We start from the raw sequence: 19,942 nt of genomic DNA on the forward strand, positions 1-19,942 counted from the left end.
TCCTGAAGGTCTATCAGGAGACAATTATGTGAGACACAGAAGTCAGTGGTATAGGGCTGGGAGAAGGTGGAGCTGAGTCCTCAGTGAGGCCTTTTAGATGCTCCAGCTTTGGGATCGTCCTTCTGAATTCTCTAAAATCGAGGTGAAGGGGCTGGGACTCAACACCCCTACATCCCTGGTTGTGGGAGCTGGACTGTCCTGGGCGGGCAGGGCAGGCAGGGTGGACGTGCCTGGTGAGTGTGGTGTGGCCTGCACATGCTCAGGAGCCCGCTCGGCTGCCGCAGACCCTGCAGGCCCAGAGTGGACACAAGACACACAGGTGCTCTTCTTGCCTGAGTGCACCGCCCACCTTGGTGGTCTTGTTGGCAGCCCTTACACAACTTGGTCTCCACACCATTTAACTTGCTTTAAATATCAAGGCTTCAGAATAGTTGGAAAACTCCACAATTTGGCAAATGGAATCCAAATGTTTATGTGAAGCCTAGTGTCTGTGACAGGGAACTTGAACTTCTCTAGGTTTCAGTTTTCTTATCTTGGAGACAACGTCTGCCTTACCTAACCATTCATTCAGTCTTCCAGCCACTGACAACTTTGTTTTGGAAAGAAACGAGACCATGTAGGTAAAATGTTTTATGCGAAGATACGGAGCTATTGTTCTTACAGAATCTCGAAGTAGCAAATACTTTTTGTTTTGTGTTTAGTTGACAGTTTTTGGACAGAACCAGCCACCACCGTAGAACCAACCAGACCTGTAACATCAGGTAAGGGCGCGTGGGACCCCATTTCCTTCTGTTTGATTTAGACAGAGAAGCTTTCTTCCAACTTTACTTCCATCATTAGCTAGAGAAGAGCTGCTCCTACCTTTTTCCATGGCAGACTAGGTCACACTTTACCCCTAGAGAGTCCTCCAGTCTCTTTACCGCTGCCCATAGCGTCCACCCCTCTCGCTGTGACATCTGTCCATGGGTCCATCTCTGTCTTGGAGTCCTGCTTGCTTTTCCGGGCATGGTCATGTAGCATCCTCCCCAGGGCCCTTGGCCTTTTTCTTATCTCAGTGACTTCTGCCACTCATATCAGGGTCTGTGCAGATATTTCCGTGGGGAACAACTTTGGCTATTTCCTCTCTCAGCTGAGCGCTGTCTGCCTCTGCAGGACACCTCTGAGCCATCTGCACAGACAAATGGGGACACAACAGTTGAGTAACATCATTTACTGTCCTGTCAGTTGGGTAACATCATTTACTGCCCTGTCTGAAACACTCCAGGAGCTATGAGGTTCCCATGCATTTGCTCCTCCATTTGTCTTTACGGAGTCCTAAGCTCTATTGTAACATCAAGATCTTTCCCGATAGTTTCTACTTCTCTTCCTGGCTTCAGCGGTAGTACCCATTCCTCTCCATTTGCTCCTTCCGTCTGAAACTCCTTGCCTCCAAGTTCCCTTCCATTCCCTCTGCCAGCTAAATGCCAGCGCCCTACCTCCTCTGTGATAGTTCTAGTGTTTTTTTCAGAAGCTAAGACCCGACATCATGTGACATCATGAAGAGTCTGATGATTGTTAGTGGATGAATGAATGGATGAAGAGCAAGGGGGTGCAGTGGGGGTGGTGGGGATGGACAGGGAAAAGGAGACCGTAGAAAGGAAGAGAAGCGCTGGGAAGGAGGAGGCTTTGAAGAGAAGGATGGACCTGTCGGCACCCAGGAGGGGAGTCGGGGAAGCGTCAGGGGAGACTGTGCTGGCCGGGTGGGTGCAGGCCCCGTGAGAACTGTGCTGGGGTGACGGGTGTTAAAGCAGACGGGACGTGGGGAATGGATGGGTGGTGAGTGCTGGCTGCACGGGCAGGGAGCTTCTCCCACAGAGCGTAGCGTGGGGTTCTCGTGACCCCACTCCTCCGTGGGCTCACAGTGAAGGTACAGAGCAGATGACTCGGAGTGGCCCTTGGCGTTGTCCTGTGAGCCTCTCTGGAGCCCGTTTTGGTTTGCTCCTGGTCAACGTCTCGGCTTCCTGTGGACCCCCGCAGGGGAGCGGCTCCGGCTCCTGGAACCGCGTTAACCGATGCTCTCCCAGCCCCGCGTGGGTTCGGTGCAGCGTGGTGAGCTCAGTGTTCTCCTCTCCTCCTGTTGCGTTTGTTCTAGTTTCGCAGACAGGAATCAGGAACCTGGTGGTAGATGACGAAACTCCCTCCAGCCTGCGGGTGTCGTGGGACATTTCCGACAGCGATGTGGAGCAGTTTAGGGTGACCTACCTGACGGCTCAAGGGGACCCCGCCGAGGAAGTGGTCGGAACGGTCTGTATTGCAGCTGCAGACCCCCTAACACCACTAACAAGGCCGGGGAGACCACGCGAGCTGTCCAGCTTGGCTCTCGCTGCCCGCCGTCCCCGCAGGCTAACGCGCTTTCTGAGTCTGAACCTCGCTGCTTGTTTCCTGAAGGCCTCTCTGTCTCTGGCTCCTGCTCCACAGTACTTGCTGCAAGCTGGGAAAGCTCCTGGCATTGCTGCCACAGCCTCGGCTGCTCGCTAGGGCATCACATTGGGGCGCAGAGGGGCTGGTGTGTGTCGTGTTCCTCTATGTGCACATCCACACGGAGAGCTCTGACATAGGAGCTGCATCACCAGGTCTCAGGAAAGCCTTCAGGTGCAGAGCACAGCAAAGGTCTTCTGTGTCAGGCGGACGTGACCCCGACACATGGTCCTCTGTCAACCGACAGCTTTATTTCTCACTCATAGCAACTCGTTTTGAGCACATTCATAGTCATTTCTTGGTTTTTCTCCATCGTGGAAGTCTCTCTCTGACTTTTGTGTGCTGAGTTTTCTTTAACATGTTGTATTTATGTGTTTTCGTTAGTACACATTTGCAGGACATTTTTCCATATGGTAACCCCGGCCTCTCCAGGGTTCTTAAATGTATCCCACGTCATCCCATTTAGTCTGGGACCTGAAATTGTTCCCTAAACACATGCCTGGTTAGCCCCTACGGCTGCATGCTTCAGCTGCAAGAAATTCACCTTTTTCATCACTAAAATACGCCTTCTGTAGCTTATCAGTTGCATCTTCCGTTCTCTGCCGTGTTATGTTTGGTCTCTGGGACAGGAAGCTCCCTGATTCGTCACTGTTGAGGAGCAGCAGTAGGCCTTTCCTCCCTTCCTTCCTCACAAAGGCTCTGATGGAAGAAAATGATGCACGTACACAGACGGTGGTGTGCCCCAGGACCGCTTCAGAAAGCTTTTCCTGCCAGCTGAAGGGGGACCAGGACAGGGCAGGAACAAGGGCCCCTCCGCTGGGAGAACCAGGGTCCCTGCCCTGGTCTGGGAGACTTTGGGGGAAGCTAATGGACACTCACTTCCATGAACTAAGCTGAATTTCAAATCCAGTCCAACCGTACATTTCGAATAATTCATGGCTGGCATATTCAAACATACTAATGTGGCGTGTGAGCGTGCCAGTTAATTAATTTGGGCATTTTATTTTTTGTTGTCATGGTCCTCCTGTTGTAATTTAGTTCCTCCAAGTGAGACTCATCGCAATTTCCTAGTGTGAGACGTTTTTTGCTTTCTTGTATTTTTTTTTCCACTTGTTCCAAGAAATACATTAGGCTTCTTGGCAAATTATTCCTGCTACATTGGAAAGGGTAAAACCTAATCTCACACATGCACTCAGGAGTTATGCAAGGTAAAACTGTGATAATATTTACTTTGGGTTGTTTCTAGATAATTTTCACTTGGCCATTTGCATTTAGCACTGCTTGCTTTTGAAAGGCTTGGACACCTAGGTGAAGGGGAAAAAATAAAAAGATTTAGTTTCCCTAGTTAAACAAACCTTTCACAAAAATGAAAAAACACAGATAAATTTAGTAGTGATAACTTACTGTACAGAAGTGTATATTTTTGTTTCAGCCGTCTAAAAGAAAATACTGTAGAATTCTTTAAATACTCAGCTCTTTTAGTGAATGTTAATGAAACTGGATTTGGGGCACAATTTGTATGCCCTTTCTTAATTTATAGGGACTAACCTGTGGATTAACTGAGATTTTATATCTGTTTTAGCAAGTGTTTCTGCTGCTGTAGAGATGTGGTGGATGGACATTGCTGGAGATAGGAAGTGGGCTGCCCCTAGGTTATGAAATGAAGACAGGACAGTCAGCTGCCAACTTAGGCCAGCGTCCAAAGTCTTGAAGTTGAACAGGTATCAAAGTGTATCTTAAAATAATCATGCATTGCAGGGAAAGACAGATGGGTAAAATATAGTAAATGCAAGAAAGGAGACGTGACAAGGAGAGAGGGACACCGCTGGCCATCTTCCCCATTTCTCCTTGACCGTAAGAGCTGGTCATGTGTACATGGGGGAAGGGTAAAGCAGACAGCATATGGATAGAATGTTGTGAATCAAACTGTAAATGACATTTACTCCATCAAGTTACCTGAAATATTTACATTCTAGGTGCAATCAAATCAACCGCACATTTCCAAGGAGAGGTTTTTGAACATTTAGAAATAAAACTCCCATCAAATATCCGAAAAAGATTGACTTTTGGCTGTGCTTTAGAGCATGGCAGGGTGACAGTGACCTTTGCCAGTGGAGGGGTGTGGCCTCTTGGTCACTGGTAAAACCCTAGCCAAGAGTCCAGATTCCCAGTCTCATGTTAAAATCTTCACCCCCACCGGAAGTCTGAGTTGCAAGGAGTTTTCCATCGCAGGTGCCTCTGTGATCATTCAGATCCTGAGAGTAAGCTTTAGAAGCTTTGGCACCACAGGGCCAGCACAAGGGCCTACTTTTCTAGCAATTTTTCTAGCAATTTGCTTTTACTGCATTTTATATAAATGTTGGTTTGCAGTGGTGGAGTAAAAACCACTATCACCACCACCTCCACCAGCTTGGCATCCAGATGGACTGTCTGGAAACAGAAGCTGCAAAGAAGGGACCTGGGCGCACGGGGAACCTTCCCCTGCAGGGGTCCGCTTGCCGACAGCAGTTGGGCTGCTCTGAAGTCCTCTGGGAAACAACAGAGCCAGACCCAAAGCTTCATTTCTGAAAAGATCAGTCTGGGTTTGCTTCCTGGTTAACCGTGAGAGTCCTTTCTGGATCTTCCGTGGCCCGTGGTGTCTCGTTGTCGTGAGACCGTGTATATCTTTAGCCCTGCTTAGCTCAGACAAGCACTGCTCAAGCCGGAAGAATTCTGCACAGCCCGGAGGAGATTCACACTTTACTCTGTGGGATGAATTTCAGCAGGGCAAAAAGGTTCAAGCAATTCATTCATGTGGAATGGAAGGCAAATATTAAAAGCAAGGCCTGAGCCAGATTCTTGGGCTTTCAATATGGCTCCTTTATCGAGCTATAGGGTCCTCAGTTTTCCCATCTGTAGAATGAACATGATGATACCCCGTACCTCAAAAGGTTGTGGTGAAAATTACGTGAATGTCTGTGTTCGAATACTTAGCATAGCATCTGCATGTAGTATTTGGTAGATAAGGAGGGCCACTCTTATAGACCACAGAAATTACTTCCTGGTGACCTAAATGAGTCCTGCAAAAATGGTCACACTGCTGTCTGGTAGTCCGCAGGCTAACTTCAATGGCTACAAGAATGTGCTTCTCAGCAGGAGAGATGCCCTTGTTTAAGGAATAGCAGCATGGGTGGTTTGCTAGACAGACAGCTGGGCCTTGGCCCCAGAGGCTGTATTTCAGAGGAACGCCCAGAAGGACCCTCCCTCCAGCCAGGACAAGTCGGGACGGCCACCACTCTCTGAATCCAGCCTTGATGCCAGGGTGTCTAACTCACCTGGAACCCAGTGGGGCTCCTTTAGTCCGAGAGCTGCCTCCTGGGACCCTGTGCCCAGGAATCCAGACATCGCTGAGCCTACAATGCCACTTCTACAGATCCAATAAGACTCACTTAATTCAGACTTCTTTTATTCATATTAAAAAGCATTGCTCTGGAGAGCTTAGTAATATCTTAGCAACAGCTGCTCGGGGTTCAACTTGAGGCTTTCGAGGGCTTTCTCTCTGATTTATGGGTTCCTCCCCTCATCCAGAAGTAGACGGCACCGCCCTCAGCTGCTGGCATTGCACCCAGCGCTCGCATGGGAAGCTTCTCCATCTGTCCGGTCTTGTGACTCCCCAGAGCCGCTTGGGTCTCCTCTTACGGCCTCGCTTCCCTCCACTGCGAGCCCGGTGCTTTGCACAGTTGAGGGCTTGCGTGGCGGCTGGCTAAGGAGCACAGCAGAGCTCTGCCGTGCAGCACCAGGGACCTGTGGCTTCTCAGGTCCGCACTGTCCCCTCGGGGACACCCTGGTTGGCACCTTGAGCCCCGTGGCATGTTGCCTTGTCCCTCCCTGCCATAAGTCTTTTTTTGGCAGTCTGTGGAGACAGAGGGATGGTGCTTCCAGACTGCAGAAGACATCGCTTTTCAGACATTTAAAAACAAATCAGCAGCACTTTTTAGTGTTGCTGCTAAGCAGGTTTCAGCTCTCAGGCCCTGGCCAGTGGGCCTGTTGCTCTTGGCTCGCAGCCAGCCTTTCTAATCGCAGGAATGAAGCCAGGGGTCAGGGCATCTCTGCAGCAGGAAGCCCGGGGCTGAGTGTGCAGGAGGACATGGAGGCCTCTCCCCACAGAGAGGCAGCAGTCTGGGGTGCAGGATAAACACCCTCCAGTCTTCAGCACCAGCTGCACGTTCTGCTGTTATTCTGACTTCTGGGTACTGTACACATCCCAAGAGATGCTGAGAGAAGGCTGCTCCTGGGGGCGAAGCGCTTCTGGTCCTGTGTTAGTGATTATATCCCAAGGGCCGGGAGAGGGCCGGGGAGAGATGCCGCTGCCTGAATGCCGCTCCTTTCTAACAACTGTCAAGTGCTGCTTGCTTCTCCTGATTAAAAACATCTACCATCAATGCTTAGGTCGTAGGTCAGAGGGGACAGCGGATCTTACATGTACCTCGGTCCTTGATTTCTCTGTCGCAGGTCATGGTGCCTGGGAACCAGAACAGTGTCCTCTTGAAGGCCCTTCTCTCAGACACAGAATACAAAGTCACTGTGACACCCATCTACTCCAACGGAGAAGGCGTTAGCGTCTCTGCACCCGGAAAAACCTGTAAGTGCAGCCCTGCCCCTGCGAGCTGCCTCCTGGTGTGGGCTCCCTGAACGCAGCCTGAGAGACAAGATGGGATCCAGTGTCGAAAGAGAAAGAGAGGGCTGGGGATTTAGCTCAGCGGCACAAGTGCCTGCCTGGCTAGCGTGAAGTCCTGAGTTTGATCCTTGGTACCAAACAAATAGAAAGAAAAAGCTCTGGGAACAGAGATCTGCGCTAGAGTCCCTCTGCATGCCCTGGGGAGGAACTGCTTTCTTCTCCAGTACGGGATTCATCCCAAGTCCTGCTGATCCCCTGAAATCCATGCTTTGTGTCTGTTCATTTCCTGCCCATTTCAACCCAGACCTTAGACCTTGCCATCTCTCCCTGGATGAGCGCTGGCCGCTATGGGGTCTCCCTCGGGTGCTTTAGTTGTCAGTCCCGCAGCCACGCCTGCCTCCTGCGCCTCCCTGGACCTGCAGGCCCGTGCACTGCCAGTGCTCGCTCTGTGAGGACTCTCCTGTCCCTGATCGTCGCCAGTCTGCCTCCCCGACCCTGCCTTCTGCACGCTCCATGCCACGTAGCTCAAATTCAGCAGAACCTGCCCGTTTGCAGTTTGTTTGTTTGTTCCTTTCTTTTCCACCGTGATTCCTCACTGTTTACAATCTGGGGTGCTCTTGTCCACTTCAGTCTGTGTCACGAGGGTCCGGGGCTTGCCCATACCCATTTGCCCAGCCTGCCAGGCTACAGCTACATCCAAGGCATGGGGAAGGGGTCCTAAGCGAGTTGTTTAAGATGACTTGGCCGTAATTGCCAAAAGGGGAATGTGTGTGCAAACCCTTGGCCAAAGCTCCCAAAGGCTTAGGAGTCTTCATTCCTCTTGAGGCGCTCGATATCAGCATAAAGCGTACGTTAAGCTTAACGGCACTAAATGATGGCCTTTTCATGATGCCTCAGTTGCATGGGGCAGGATACCAGCTAGTGCTGCTGGGAAATTTTTCATCCCACGTACTGGTTAGCATGGCCCAGGGTCTCCTCCTGGGGACCGGGTCACCCCCACTCGTGGCCTTTGGGTGGTGATGGCTGGCCGCAGCCGAGTCTCTCTCCATAAACCTCCAAGCCTCTGATGGGGTTTTCCAGCAAGACTCTCGCCCAGTGACTCAGGACTCCGAGAGTAAGAGGCGATGAGCAGAGACTGCTCGGATGCTGCGGGGTTCCTGCTGGCACAATCCGTGTCACTTCCACAGTCATCTGCAGGTCAAGACAGCCACAGAACCAGCCAGATTCAAAGAGAAAGTCAGGGCCTCCACTCCACTCCTCAGTGGAAGCAGGGCCCAAAGTATCCGTGACCACCTTTACTCCTTCGTAACAGCCAGTGGTTTCCTGGGCTCAGGTGCAGAATAATTTCAACGGTGGCTTCAGAACCCGGCACCCCAGGGTGGGTTTCCCGCCTGGGTCTTCGCTAGTCCTGACTCTGCTGCTGCACAAATAGGCAACACCTCCGGGCGCTGGGATCTGTGCCTTCTCCCCATGGCTGCTCTGCACCCTCCGGACTGGCCAAATCCACGCAGTGCCTGAGAGCCCTCTGAGTCACCACAGTGACTTCCGGGGCCCTCGTACAAAAGGAAGCGCTGAGCCACTGCCGTTCCACTGCCACCAGGACGCTGGCATCTGCTTTTTCTCTCATTCACTGTAGGCACTGGGTCCTTCGCAGGCATCGAGGGCCCACTGTGCGCGGCCTCAGGATTTCATCTGTGTGTTGGGCTTTCTATCGTATTTTAGAATTTTACCACTACATAAACTGTTTGAAGCCTACAAACAACGACTATTGAAGACAGATGCACCAGGACCTTCCCAACACGAAGACTACCACCGTGGAAGTGTAACTTACATCCCATTACCCAAGTGCCGTCATGCACAGCAACCTCCAGTCAGTGAAATGATCTCAGGGCATGGATGGTCCACTAACCTTACAGCACAAGTAATTCTAGCCACAAAAAATAACAGAGATAGTTTGTCAAGGGCCTCCACGTGATTTTAAGGTTTTTATTCAAAAATCAATGAAGAGTAATACAAGGTTTCAAACAATGGACTTGTACCCTGTGAAGGTAAAAAGCAAAAGCCCGTCAGATGTTTACCTCCGCGAATAATCATCAAGAACACTATGCGAACAGCAGCCTCGATTTCGTGGGGCGTGTGTTCTTTGACACACGTGGAACAGAGCTTTGCTTAACAGAAATTGGTCATCCACACCATTCAACTCCATTTTTACTTAAACTTAATTGAAAAAAAGGCCAGGTACAGTGGCACAACCTGTAATTCCAGCATTTGGGAGGTTGAGGCAGGAGGATGGCTGTGAGCTCCAGGTCGGCCCCAATTATACAATGGGACCCTGCCAGCCTCCTCCTCAAAAAAAGAAAAAACAGGAACCAACATGACATTGAATGAAGTTCTGAACATTAGTAAAACTGTTTTATCCCAAGAATGATTTCCCCTATACTGAATATTTTAAAAATCAGACACGAGATTTCTCACTGCGCGTCGTAACTATTTATAACCCTGTGAGAAGATGCTGTAAAGTCGTTGACAATCATGCAGCCTGTAGAGAATCCTTACTGTTCCCTTTCTTTCCTGCCCAGCGCCGTCCTCGGGCCCCCAGAACTTACGGGTCTCCGAAGAATGGTATAACCGGGTGCGGATCTCCTGGGACGCCCCACCCGGACCCGTGAAGGGCTACAGGATCCTCTACAAGCCCGTCAGCGGTGCGTAGCTCGCAGGGCCACGAGGCCTTGTAGGATAAATGGTTTTGATTGAACTTTTCGCCAGTGGTTGGTTCATCTTTTAGAAGGTACAGCAGGCACCTCTTACTTGTTTGGAAAAATAGTGTCCATTGTGGTCAGCGTTAGGGCAGGTAGAATTATCAGAGGATGAATGCGTAACCTCACAGGAAAATACCGGGGCTCCTGGTGACAGAGGACGCTGTCTCTGCTGTGTCCATCAGGCCTAACACATACCAGGCAGGGGGGCAGCCAAGACAGCCCGGAAAATACAGGAAAGGCGGGTTCTGTGGCTCGGTGCTGTGCAACTTATAGAGGTCTGGAAGCTCTGATTTCAAGGTTCTCCTAGATTTGTTGGGAAAAACCTGTTGCCTGCACGCTGGAGAAGTTGGGCGAGATGAACTCGTCCAAGCAGCAAAGTGCTTTGATGCAGCTGCGGAGACGCCACAGCTAGCCCCCTGGCCTCCTCTGCCTCCCTCGTTAGCGCGCCCTGAAGGCATGTGAGCCCCACTGGGGTGCAGCTGTACCCTGGTTTGTGGGGTGTAAAGAGGAGGCCCTGCACCCCAGCACCCACTACATTGTGGTAACATTATGAAGTGGATGTTAGAAAGACCTAGAGTTTTCTAGAAACTGTAGCCAGGGCCTTTAAGTCTCTGGGTGTGACTCAAAATATTTTCATAAATTTGGCAGGAAAATTTTAAAAATATTCTCTGGGTATTAAAAAAAATTTTAAATGCTCAATAAGCAGCATCGTTTTCAGTCTGTCACCTGAGAGGTTGCTCTTGCCTCGTCTCAGTTTTCAGCCTTTGCTGTCATCAGCTTCAGACAAGTAAAATCCCCCGCTGCTGGATTTTCATGAACCCTGAAAGTCAAAAGCACACAGGCTCTGGATGGGCCGCCCCGGCCCTCTGCAGATTAATTGACGGGGACCCAGGGCTGGTTTCTCTCATACATCCCTGCCCGGTTTGCTCTCTGGATCCTTTGTGCGGCTGCTTAGGTTTTCCAAGTAGCTTGGTTTCAGGCTGGCAGTTCTCAGTGGGTACAATCTGCCCTCCTGCAGAGATATGCTGATGGTTACAGCCTTGGGGAGTCGGGACCTGCAGCTGGGGGTGCGCGGGTGCTACTGAATACCCTGCAATTTGCGATCTTTTCCTGCCCGAAACAAAGCATTATCCAGTTCCCATGACAGTGTGGCGAGGCTGGGAGCCCTGCTGGGGGTCCAGTTAGCACTGACGGGATTGTGGTACTGTGTTCGGGGTGTGAAAGGTGAGCTCCCGAGCTGTCCTGTGCAGGGTACAGGGTACAGGGTGAGCCTGTACTTCGGGTGGAGAGAGGTGGACAGTTAGGAAGCTGTCAATAACCACCAGCTCTTAAAGAATGGGTACAACAGGAAGAGGCAGCAGGTAGATGCTCCTATATAAGGAAGGAATGTTTTTAATACATAATCAAAGACCTCATCTGATACAGAATCGAAACAGAGTTGAAGATGTAAATACCCGAGTCCAGCTGATAGAGAGCTTTGGAATAGAAGCATCATATATCTCACATTAAAAATCCTAAAAGGAGGGGCTGGGGATATAGCTCAGTGGCATAAATCCCTGCCTGGCAAGCACAAGGTCTTGAGTTCGATTCCCAGTTCCAAAAAAGAAAATATTTCTAAAAGGAGCAGGTGGCTCTGTAGTGTTAACCGTGGGCCGGTTGCCCTGTGGCTCAGAAAGGTTGTGTCTGGGAAAATGTGCTGCCCTGTCACTTGCAACCCTCTGTGGCCAGACTTGGGTGTCTGTGAAGGGACATTGGAGAATGAGTCCTTCGAGAGCTTGGGTGTCTGACACACGGGCGTAGCTCACAGTACATGCACAGCGGGTTGTGAGGTGGGTGGTGGCTGTGGATCAGCACAAGGCGGAGGAACTCGGTCCCTGAAGTTCCCCTGCAGCGTGGCACTGGTCTCGGGCTGCAGAGTGACAGGAGGCTGGGCTTGGCCTCTGCCTGGACGCTGCAGGCTGGGGACTCCTGGGCGCTGGTTAGGTACAACTCGCTCCCAGCTCCTCACATCTTTCCCTTGTGTTCCGCTGTAATGGGGTGTGCACCCTCCTCTCCTGCAGTTCCTGGCCCGACCCTGGAGACTTTTGTGGGTGCTGACATCAACACCATCCTCATCACGAACCTCCTCAGTGGGATGGACTACAGCGTGAAGATCTTCGCCTCCCAGGCTGCAGGCTTCAGCGATGCGCTCACGGGCCTGGTGAAAACACGTAAGACAGCAAGCACCTCCGCCCAGGACTGAGTTTCCCTGTGCCTTGTAACTCGAGCCCACCTCAGCATGGCCTGGCGTTTGTCTTCCTGGATGGTGCTTGGTGGAAAGAAAAGTATGCTCCTTCCTCAGGGGACTTTGGAGACCTGGCTGGCAGGTGGGGTGTCAGGGCCTCACTTTCCAAGAGGCCTGATGACTGCAGATAGAATTCCCTCCTGGAAAATCTTGGTTGGCATTTCTTAAATTAGGTGAAATTTTCCGAACAGCCGATAGCCTGACACAGTCAATGCAAGTCCACTGGGCGAAGGAGAAGTGTGCATTTTTCAAAGCCATCATTCCCTGATCTCACACACACACACACACACACACACACATGCACACACACACGTGCACACGTGTCTCGTGTGCTACAGTGCATGCCACACTCTAAGAACCTCCTTCTCTATTCTTTCATGGGGTTTCATGCCGTCTGGGCGCCAGCTGGGATGTCTCATTGGCACACAACGTTTTCAGACACCCATGGAATTATGCAATGGTTTCCACATCCCAGCGTGTATGCTCCATATTTCTGAAATTTGTTGTACCTCCACACCATCTGTTTAATATATTTCTTCAGATGGACTTTCCACGAAACACCAGCCAGAAGGAGCCACGTGGAGGAAAAGAAAAGCCAGGCACACGCTACATATAAATACTTTCGAAATCCCATGTAATCGTCCTAAGCAGAAGAGCAGTAATTTTATTACACAAGCAGGATAACACGGGAAAGGCCAAAATACAAAGGGCTCCACCGTGTGCAAATTGAAACAGTCTGAGTGTGACCAAGAGCGTGCGCCCCGGCCGGAGGGAGCCAGTCAGGGCACACGCAGGGGACCAGCTGAGGGGCACTGCTCGCTGGCCAAGCTCCCACCCTCTGAAATGAAGGCAAAAGCCACCCTGGGGCTTGATCAGGAGGGTGAAGAAGGCGCCGTGTGAAGTCCCACCACACGGCCACTCAGGGACGGCCACTGTTATTCTGGTGACCGTCGGTGCCCCTCGCAGGGTCTGATGCTCATCCCTAATATCATCACCGATGTGATAAACAGGAACGAGGCCGGCCTGGGCCAGGCTCAGCCAGCCCCCAGCCCCCTGGGTTTCAGGAAGGTGGCTCCCGGAAGGTGCCTCCTCCGTGGGGTCGCTTGAGGTCTTTCAGTCCCAGAAGAACGGTCCGTGCGCGGCCCCGCGTCTGGTCTTGGCTTGGGTGCTGAGTGCCCCTGTGCCGGGAGCAGCAGCCTCTAGGTCCTGCTGTCCTGTGGCCTTGGAGCTGCCGCGGCCCTCCTGGCTCACGCCGCCCGCCTCCAGCTCCTTCCTCTCCCCTGCGCTGCTTTGGCCATCTTCCCCTCCGGTCACTGCCTCTGCCCTTTCCTCTGTCTCTGGGACATTTCTCCTTACAGAACCTCTCCCTAGTCCTGCCGGGCTCCTCTCCTTCCTCTGCCTCGCCCTTTCCTTCCTCCCTCCCCTTTGATGAGGAGTCCAAACCTATTGCAAAAGTCTGAAAGTTTTCAATTGTTTTATACTCACATCCTTAAAGTAAAACTTACACGAGTTTATCACTCATCGTCCGTCTCCTGGGAGAAATAAAACCTCCCATCATGAAAAATTAGCTAATGTCATTTTAAAAATGTGGTTATAGAGATATGATTAATTTCCCATTGGTGTGCAGAGAGAATAGTTTAATTGGCTTTTGGAAAACAGTCTTCCCTGCTATTGTAAAGGAAAGGCATAATAGGAAGATATAAATTATGATTAGACAGGAATGGCTCCCCAGCTTGCAAAAATAATTAAAAGGTAATTTTATTTTATGAGTTAATTAGGAGAGAAGGAGAAGTAAGATAAAATGGCATGAATGGAAACCAGGTTCAGGAGGGAGAGTAAATACGAATTTTCTGCTTTTTCCTGTTCAGACCTAAAGGGGAAACACCAGATGTTACTCCTCTGTGTGGGGAGAAACAACATTTTTATGTGAAAATGATTATGTGGGGATGTAAGAAAAATACCATTTCCCTAGAACACAGAGAACCAATCATCTGGTGTTGTGTTATATATGCAAATTCTATCATTTTAAACTTTTCAAAAATACGTTCCCATTTAATAGAATAGAAAGGGAAGACTGGCATCCACCTTCTTCTCCCCACTTCTGTGAGGTAGACTTTGTTAGCATCCCAAAGAATGAGATCACAGTGGACTATTGCACAGTCATGAAAAGGATAAACGGTATCACTCATGGCAACATAAGTGATGCTGGACAATATTACGTTGCACCAGCAAACAGAAACACTGAAACACGCAGGACTTGGAGGCAGATTTATTTTACATCACTGTGAACTGACAGGGAGTCAACTGTCCCTCAAAACGTCAGGCCCCAAAGGCTCAGGAGGGAGGGTTCTGTGGTTTGTATAGGGGTTGTAGGTGAGCGGAGTACTCGGCTGTGTCTGACTGGTTCCTACAATAAGCATCACAGTCACCAGCTGTTTCTAAGAGACCAGAAGTAACAGGAACTGCAACAGGAGCTGTTGCCTGGGCAACCGGAGTACACAGGCTGCGAGGGCAACATTTCCGCTACAGTGTTAAGTGGGATTAGTCAGGCTGGAAGACAAGTACCCTGCTCTTGCTGAGAGCCAAAGCCAGTCCCTGTGAGTCTGCCGAGTGTGTCTCACCCCCGTCCTGCCTCCTTTTACCTCCCCTTTGCAGCGTGCATTTCGATGGTGGGTAAACACGTGCTGCAAACACTTTTTATTGTAGGGTGGAAGATGCTCATAATTGACTGTGTATAGAAAGGCGTTTGGATAAAGGCAGCCAGAAGGACCACTAGCACTTCGTCACCCACCGCCTCTGGTCCTTTTCCTGGGGCTATACGTTTCCCTTTTCATCTAGAACTCCAGACAGATGACTGCTTATGTACTGTTTTGTGATCTGTTGTCTCAAGTCAGCCTTGTGAGTTCACGGATTTCTCACCTCTGGGTATAGAGATTTGAATGTCGATGTGACCGTAAATTATTTTCAGGCTCAGGGACCCATGTGGCATTGTCTGTGGTGTGACCAGGTATGTCTGTCCCTCGTTGTAGTGTTCCTGGGCGTGACGGATCTCCAAGCACATCAGGTGGAAATGACCAGCCTGTGCGCTCGCTGGCAGGTGCAGCGCCACGCCTCAGCCTACAGGATCGTTGTAGAATCCATCCAGGGTAAGTGCATCGCCTGTGTTTTTGCCAAGCACCACATGCTTGGTTCTTTCCGTGTCCATCTCGCTGTGGACGACCCCCAGGTACTGGTAGACCAGAACCCTCTTACAGAGTCGGCCTGCTGGACCGTAATTACGTAACCTCTCCAGAGCTCTGCTTCCTGGTCTTCTAATGGAGAAAAACACAGGGCTTATCTTTGGGGTCTGTGAGTGTTAGGCTGAGACAGTCCACAGGAAGGAGCCACATAGCCAAGACTAGAAATTGAACGCTGTGTGGTGCTGGGTTTTGGCATTCGCTCCCTGTGGGCTTTCCTAGGGGGTCATGCTGTGTTGAGTGAGTTGTGCAAAACAGATGCTTGGTGGAGAAGCCGCCTGTACCACGGCACTGTGGTGCGGGCTTCAGCTTTTCTGCCTCCAGCACCAAAAACCACGACTGGAAGCTGCCTCCAAAGCAAAGCTCTCAAATCGTCCTCGCTGTGAGAAGTATCCAACACCTCAAAAGTCTGATACCTGAAGAATGACCAAGGCCTGTTAATCTTCTCGGCACAGTGTGACCTTAGACAGTCTTCAAACCTGGAGCCAAACCCTGGAGGGTGCTTTACTGCCATTCATGCACACAGCAGAAGAGAGGAGCCTGCTGCTTGGTGGGGGTCTCAGGGACAGTGTAGAATCCCAACTGGGAAAAATTTTATGTTCAAACTTGATAGCAAAGTTGTTAAAAAATACAGCCTTTTATTTCCTAGCAAATTATTTTGGTTTCCCCCACTTAAAAAAAGAAGGCGATCTTTTGTTGAGGTCTGCGCAGGTCTGGGCTTACTGGCCCGTGTCAAGGGCAATGCCTGTATCAGAATCCACGAATCTCACTTTTTATGCAAGTGGGGAGCACCACTTAGGAGACGACCATTTTGATGGTTGGCCCTGTAAAGTGTGAACTGAAGCAGGAGGAACATTCTAGAATCTCCTGCCAGCCCTGCTGAGATCTCGTCTCCTGCCTCCATCTATCTCCGTGACGTCACTTCCTCGGTCCTGGAGTGATGCAACCAGGGCATGAACTAGACACGGTGGGCGGTTTAATATGGAAGGAACAGTAAGGAACAGAAAAATGCGGGACATGATACATCGATATTGTGTTAGAATGCTTTATGGCATGCTTAATCAGAATTCGATGAAAGATATGTGAATATTCCTAAAACAACTGCAAAATCTTGAATTACATTACATGTATTAAATTACAGTTTAATATAGAAGATTTTTCATTTACCAGTATTCGCTGGGTTTTTAAAATATTAAGTATAATAATCACACACTTAAGCTTTCCCACAATATTTTTGTCCATTTATATCATTTAAGGAATTGAAACGAAGGCCAGGGATTTAGCTCAGTGGCACAGCGCCTGCCTGGCAAGCACAAGGTCCTGAGTTGGATTCCCAGTACCAAATCGAGACAAAACAAAACAACAAACAAACAAACAACAGCAGAAACGGAAATGGAGGAGGCAGCCCCGTGGTGTTCGCTGCCTCTCGTAGCTAGTATAACCGTGGAGACTGGCAAACGTGTCTGTCAGAAGCAGCTTTGTCAATGGAATTAGCAGATCTGTTTTCCATTCAGCGGCTGACTGTGGCGTTTGTTTATCCGAGGACGTGATTAACGTATCTGATAACACTGATCTAATCGTCTAAAACCACAGTAGGTCCTTGCCAAAGCCAAGATCTCTGGGGGCCAAAACATGAGGCCACGTGTCGTCATGGTCACTTCCCCGTCACTGAGACTCAACACCAGCACCCAGAAGCCGAGGGAGCACTGTTTACGTGGCTCAGGTCCCAGTGGGGTCTGTCCAGGGTCAGCGGCTCCAGGGCAGAAAAGCATGCTGGGAGGGCATGGAAGTGGACAGCTGTGCAACCACGGCAGCAGGACAGAGAGACCAGGAGGAGCAGGGACAGCGATGCGCGTTCCTAGGTCAGTCCCCAGTGACCGCTGCAGGCAGGCCCCACCTGCTGACAGCTGGCCCAGCCAGGAGCTCAGCAGGGGACTGAGCACCCGCAGCCCCATCACCTTCCAAGCATGTGAGCGTTTCAGAGCTACAGCAGAGCACATGCACACACACACATGCACACACACGCACATGTATGCACACACGCCAGGCACAGCCATGATGTGGTCTGCGGTTCGGGTGGCTTGCAGTCTCCTCAGTTTGTGAAGCTCTGGGAAACCGCTCAGCTGAGCCTCTGTGGCCACAGTTAAACGGGAAAGCACGGCAGTGCTGGTCCACTGACCTCGGGCCAGCCTTTGCGGTGGGGGTTTAGAGGCTCAGTCTGCGTCTCTTCCGCATGGTCATCTGGCCGAGCAGTGTCTCAGCAGCACCTGAGGCTCACCGGGAGGACAGACAGACAGATGGACAGTGTGGGTGGCGGGGGACGCGCAGGGACCTTTTCGCTCGCACAGTTGAGACCGAGGGCTGGTCCTGCGGCATCAGAGTCGTGGAGAGGTAGGCCGAGCTTCCTCACCTCAGAGACTGTCTCTGAAGGACGGGTGGAAGCTGCGTCCCACAGCCCGGAGTTCTGACCGTGACATCGTCCACGGGGCGCCTGTGCTCCTGCACACCCAGCGACACCACCGCTGTCCCCCCAGCCCAGCCAGGAGATGCCAGGGAGGGCTGCGGCCTGGCTCCTCGGTGTGCAGGGTAAAGATTTTAGCTGGGCTGATGTTTCCGGGTGCCTTGGCTAAATTCCAAGGCCTGACAGTGACCTCTGTCCTTGTCCACTTCCCCCGACCTCACCGTGTGCACGGATGTCCCCGCTGGGGCCATGCCTGCTGGCCACATCCTTCTCTGGGCTTCAGCGTCTCTACCGTCACTTCATGATTACCTGCACCTTTCCAGGTTGAGTCACTCAAGTGTGTTTATTACATGTGTAGAAAACTAGACGGAGGGAATTTCAGGAAAGCTGAGAAGCCTCGAAGATCAGCCTTCAGGCTCAGCTGGATCTAGGTGGTCTGAGAGGCCAAGGTGAGTCTGACCCCTGTCTCAGCCAGGCAGGCCTCGGTCAGCCTCAGGATGACACCTCTGCTTCCCACGTCCCGACTCCCAGCCATGGAGAACAGAGAACTCTTCCCCTCTGTTTCCAGCTGAAGGCCAGACTCTGACTCAGGTTGGCGCACTTTGGGTCACATGCCCCTAAATCTGTCACCGAGCTCGCAGGCATGGAATAAACGGCCGGACCTGGCTGTTGCCCCTGGCCTGTGGCGATGGTGAGCACAGATGGGTGGTGTTCTTTCCTTTCAAAATCTCAGCGACCGAGACCCAGGACAAGGACAAGATCCAGAGAAAGAGGGGCGGATAGGACCGGCCAGAGCAGCAGATGTCTTTCAGCTCTGAAAATATGACGACGTTTTTATGGCAAAGAGGAAAAAGAAAAAGATTACCAGAAGATGAGGTCCTCTTGGGAGACACTGGAGTCAAATCTGCCAGCTGCCTTCTGCCAAATTCTGCGATGGGCCGTTGGTTAATTCCAGGGCGGGCCCAGGCGAGAGGCTCGCGGGTGGTCGCGGTCTCCGGGCCTGGGCAGACGCTGGCTGGTGCCCAGGGAGCTCTGGGTTCTGCCCCTCTCCGAGGTGCTTGGCTGAGTCAGAAGCAGAGAGTGGATATAGGTTTCCCTTCCAGGCCATGTGTCCATGCTCTCAGGGCCCTGGCCTGTGTCTGTCTGGGCTCCGGCCTGTGTCTGTCTGGGACCCCACTGCTTGGTGATCTTCTTTGTCGCCTGCATAGAGGAGCTCGGGGATGCTCTAACTGTCCTTTGTTCAGGTGTGGACATGTCCTTTATCAGGGACAAAGGTTGCGTTGGTTACAATCAAGCCTATCAAGGACTGGGAAAAAAGATGAAGAAACCCTTTCTCAAAATTCAACTTTTAAAGCAGTGTTGTTATCTGGACTGGGACCAGGATCCTGGTGAGACCCAAGGAGTAGAAATATTTATATCCTAAAATCCACACCGAGTCATTACCTGGATCCCGAATTCTTTTGCTCATGGCCCCCAGGAACGAGCCCGGCACATTTCGGGGTACTGGGGTGTCGGCACCACCATATGGTGATAATCCACAGGATGTAACTTAGCGTGGCTTCCTAGAATAGAAATGACCGCACAAATGAAGACAGAACTTTTTCCCTCGTTCCAAAAAAATAACTTTCTGTTCTTGGCATAAAGGGTTGAAGAAATTAGTCATCATTTGATCGGTTTGGGTTTTGTTTCCTTTAAGGCGAAGCCATTGGATTCGAATGTCACATGCCAAAAGCAACACAGTGCACCCCACGCACGTAACCCCACTTTGTCAGCGCTGGGAACCAAACGGGTACTGTCTGCCATTCATGAACAGCGCCTGTTCTAGTTTCCAATGGCTATAGACTTATACAAGTAGGACTCATAAATATTCTATTTTCAAGAGTCTTTCTCCGAAGTTGGACGGATAGCCGGGAACTAGAGGTGGCAGAGTAGTGGATTCCTAGAATGAATCCCCTGGAGAGTGCCTGGAAGGCTCCTGTGACACAGATCAGTGTACTCCGTGCGTGGGATTCAGGGTTTGGGTGTGGGAGGCTCACAGAGGCTTCCAGGAGGCTGGGCAGAGCGGCCAGGGGCCAGAGAGAGGCAGTG

At 51.0% G+C, this 19,942-nt stretch overlaps 1 protein-coding gene across 4 annotated transcripts in view; it reads left to right on the top strand.

Annotated features, from left to right (window-relative positions):
• Positions 1-19,942, top strand: part of Col14a1 (collagen type XIV alpha 1 chain) — a 174,272-nt gene that overhangs the window by 78,011 nt on the left and 76,319 nt on the right. For all 4 annotated transcript variants that reach the window (XM_063257679.1, XM_063257681.1, XM_005008223.3 and 1 more), the window contains exons 18-23: positions 702-761; positions 2,132-2,283; positions 6,949-7,078; positions 9,694-9,816; positions 11,934-12,083; positions 15,187-15,303. In XM_063257679.1, coding sequence (XP_063113749.1) covers positions 702-761; positions 2,132-2,283; positions 6,949-7,078; positions 9,694-9,816; positions 11,934-12,083; positions 15,187-15,303 — 732 coding nt within the window. The remainder of the gene's footprint in view (positions 1-701; positions 762-2,131; positions 2,284-6,948; positions 7,079-9,693; positions 9,817-11,933; positions 12,084-15,186; positions 15,304-19,942) is intronic.

The sequence above is a fragment of the Cavia porcellus genome, unplaced genomic scaffold (assembly GCF_034190915.1).
Source record: "Cavia porcellus strain 051 isolate PalLab524CR breed Dunkin Hartley unplaced genomic scaffold, mCavPor4.1 scaffold_10, whole genome shotgun sequence".
Lineage (NCBI taxonomy): Eukaryota > Metazoa > Chordata > Mammalia > Rodentia > Caviidae > Cavia > Cavia porcellus.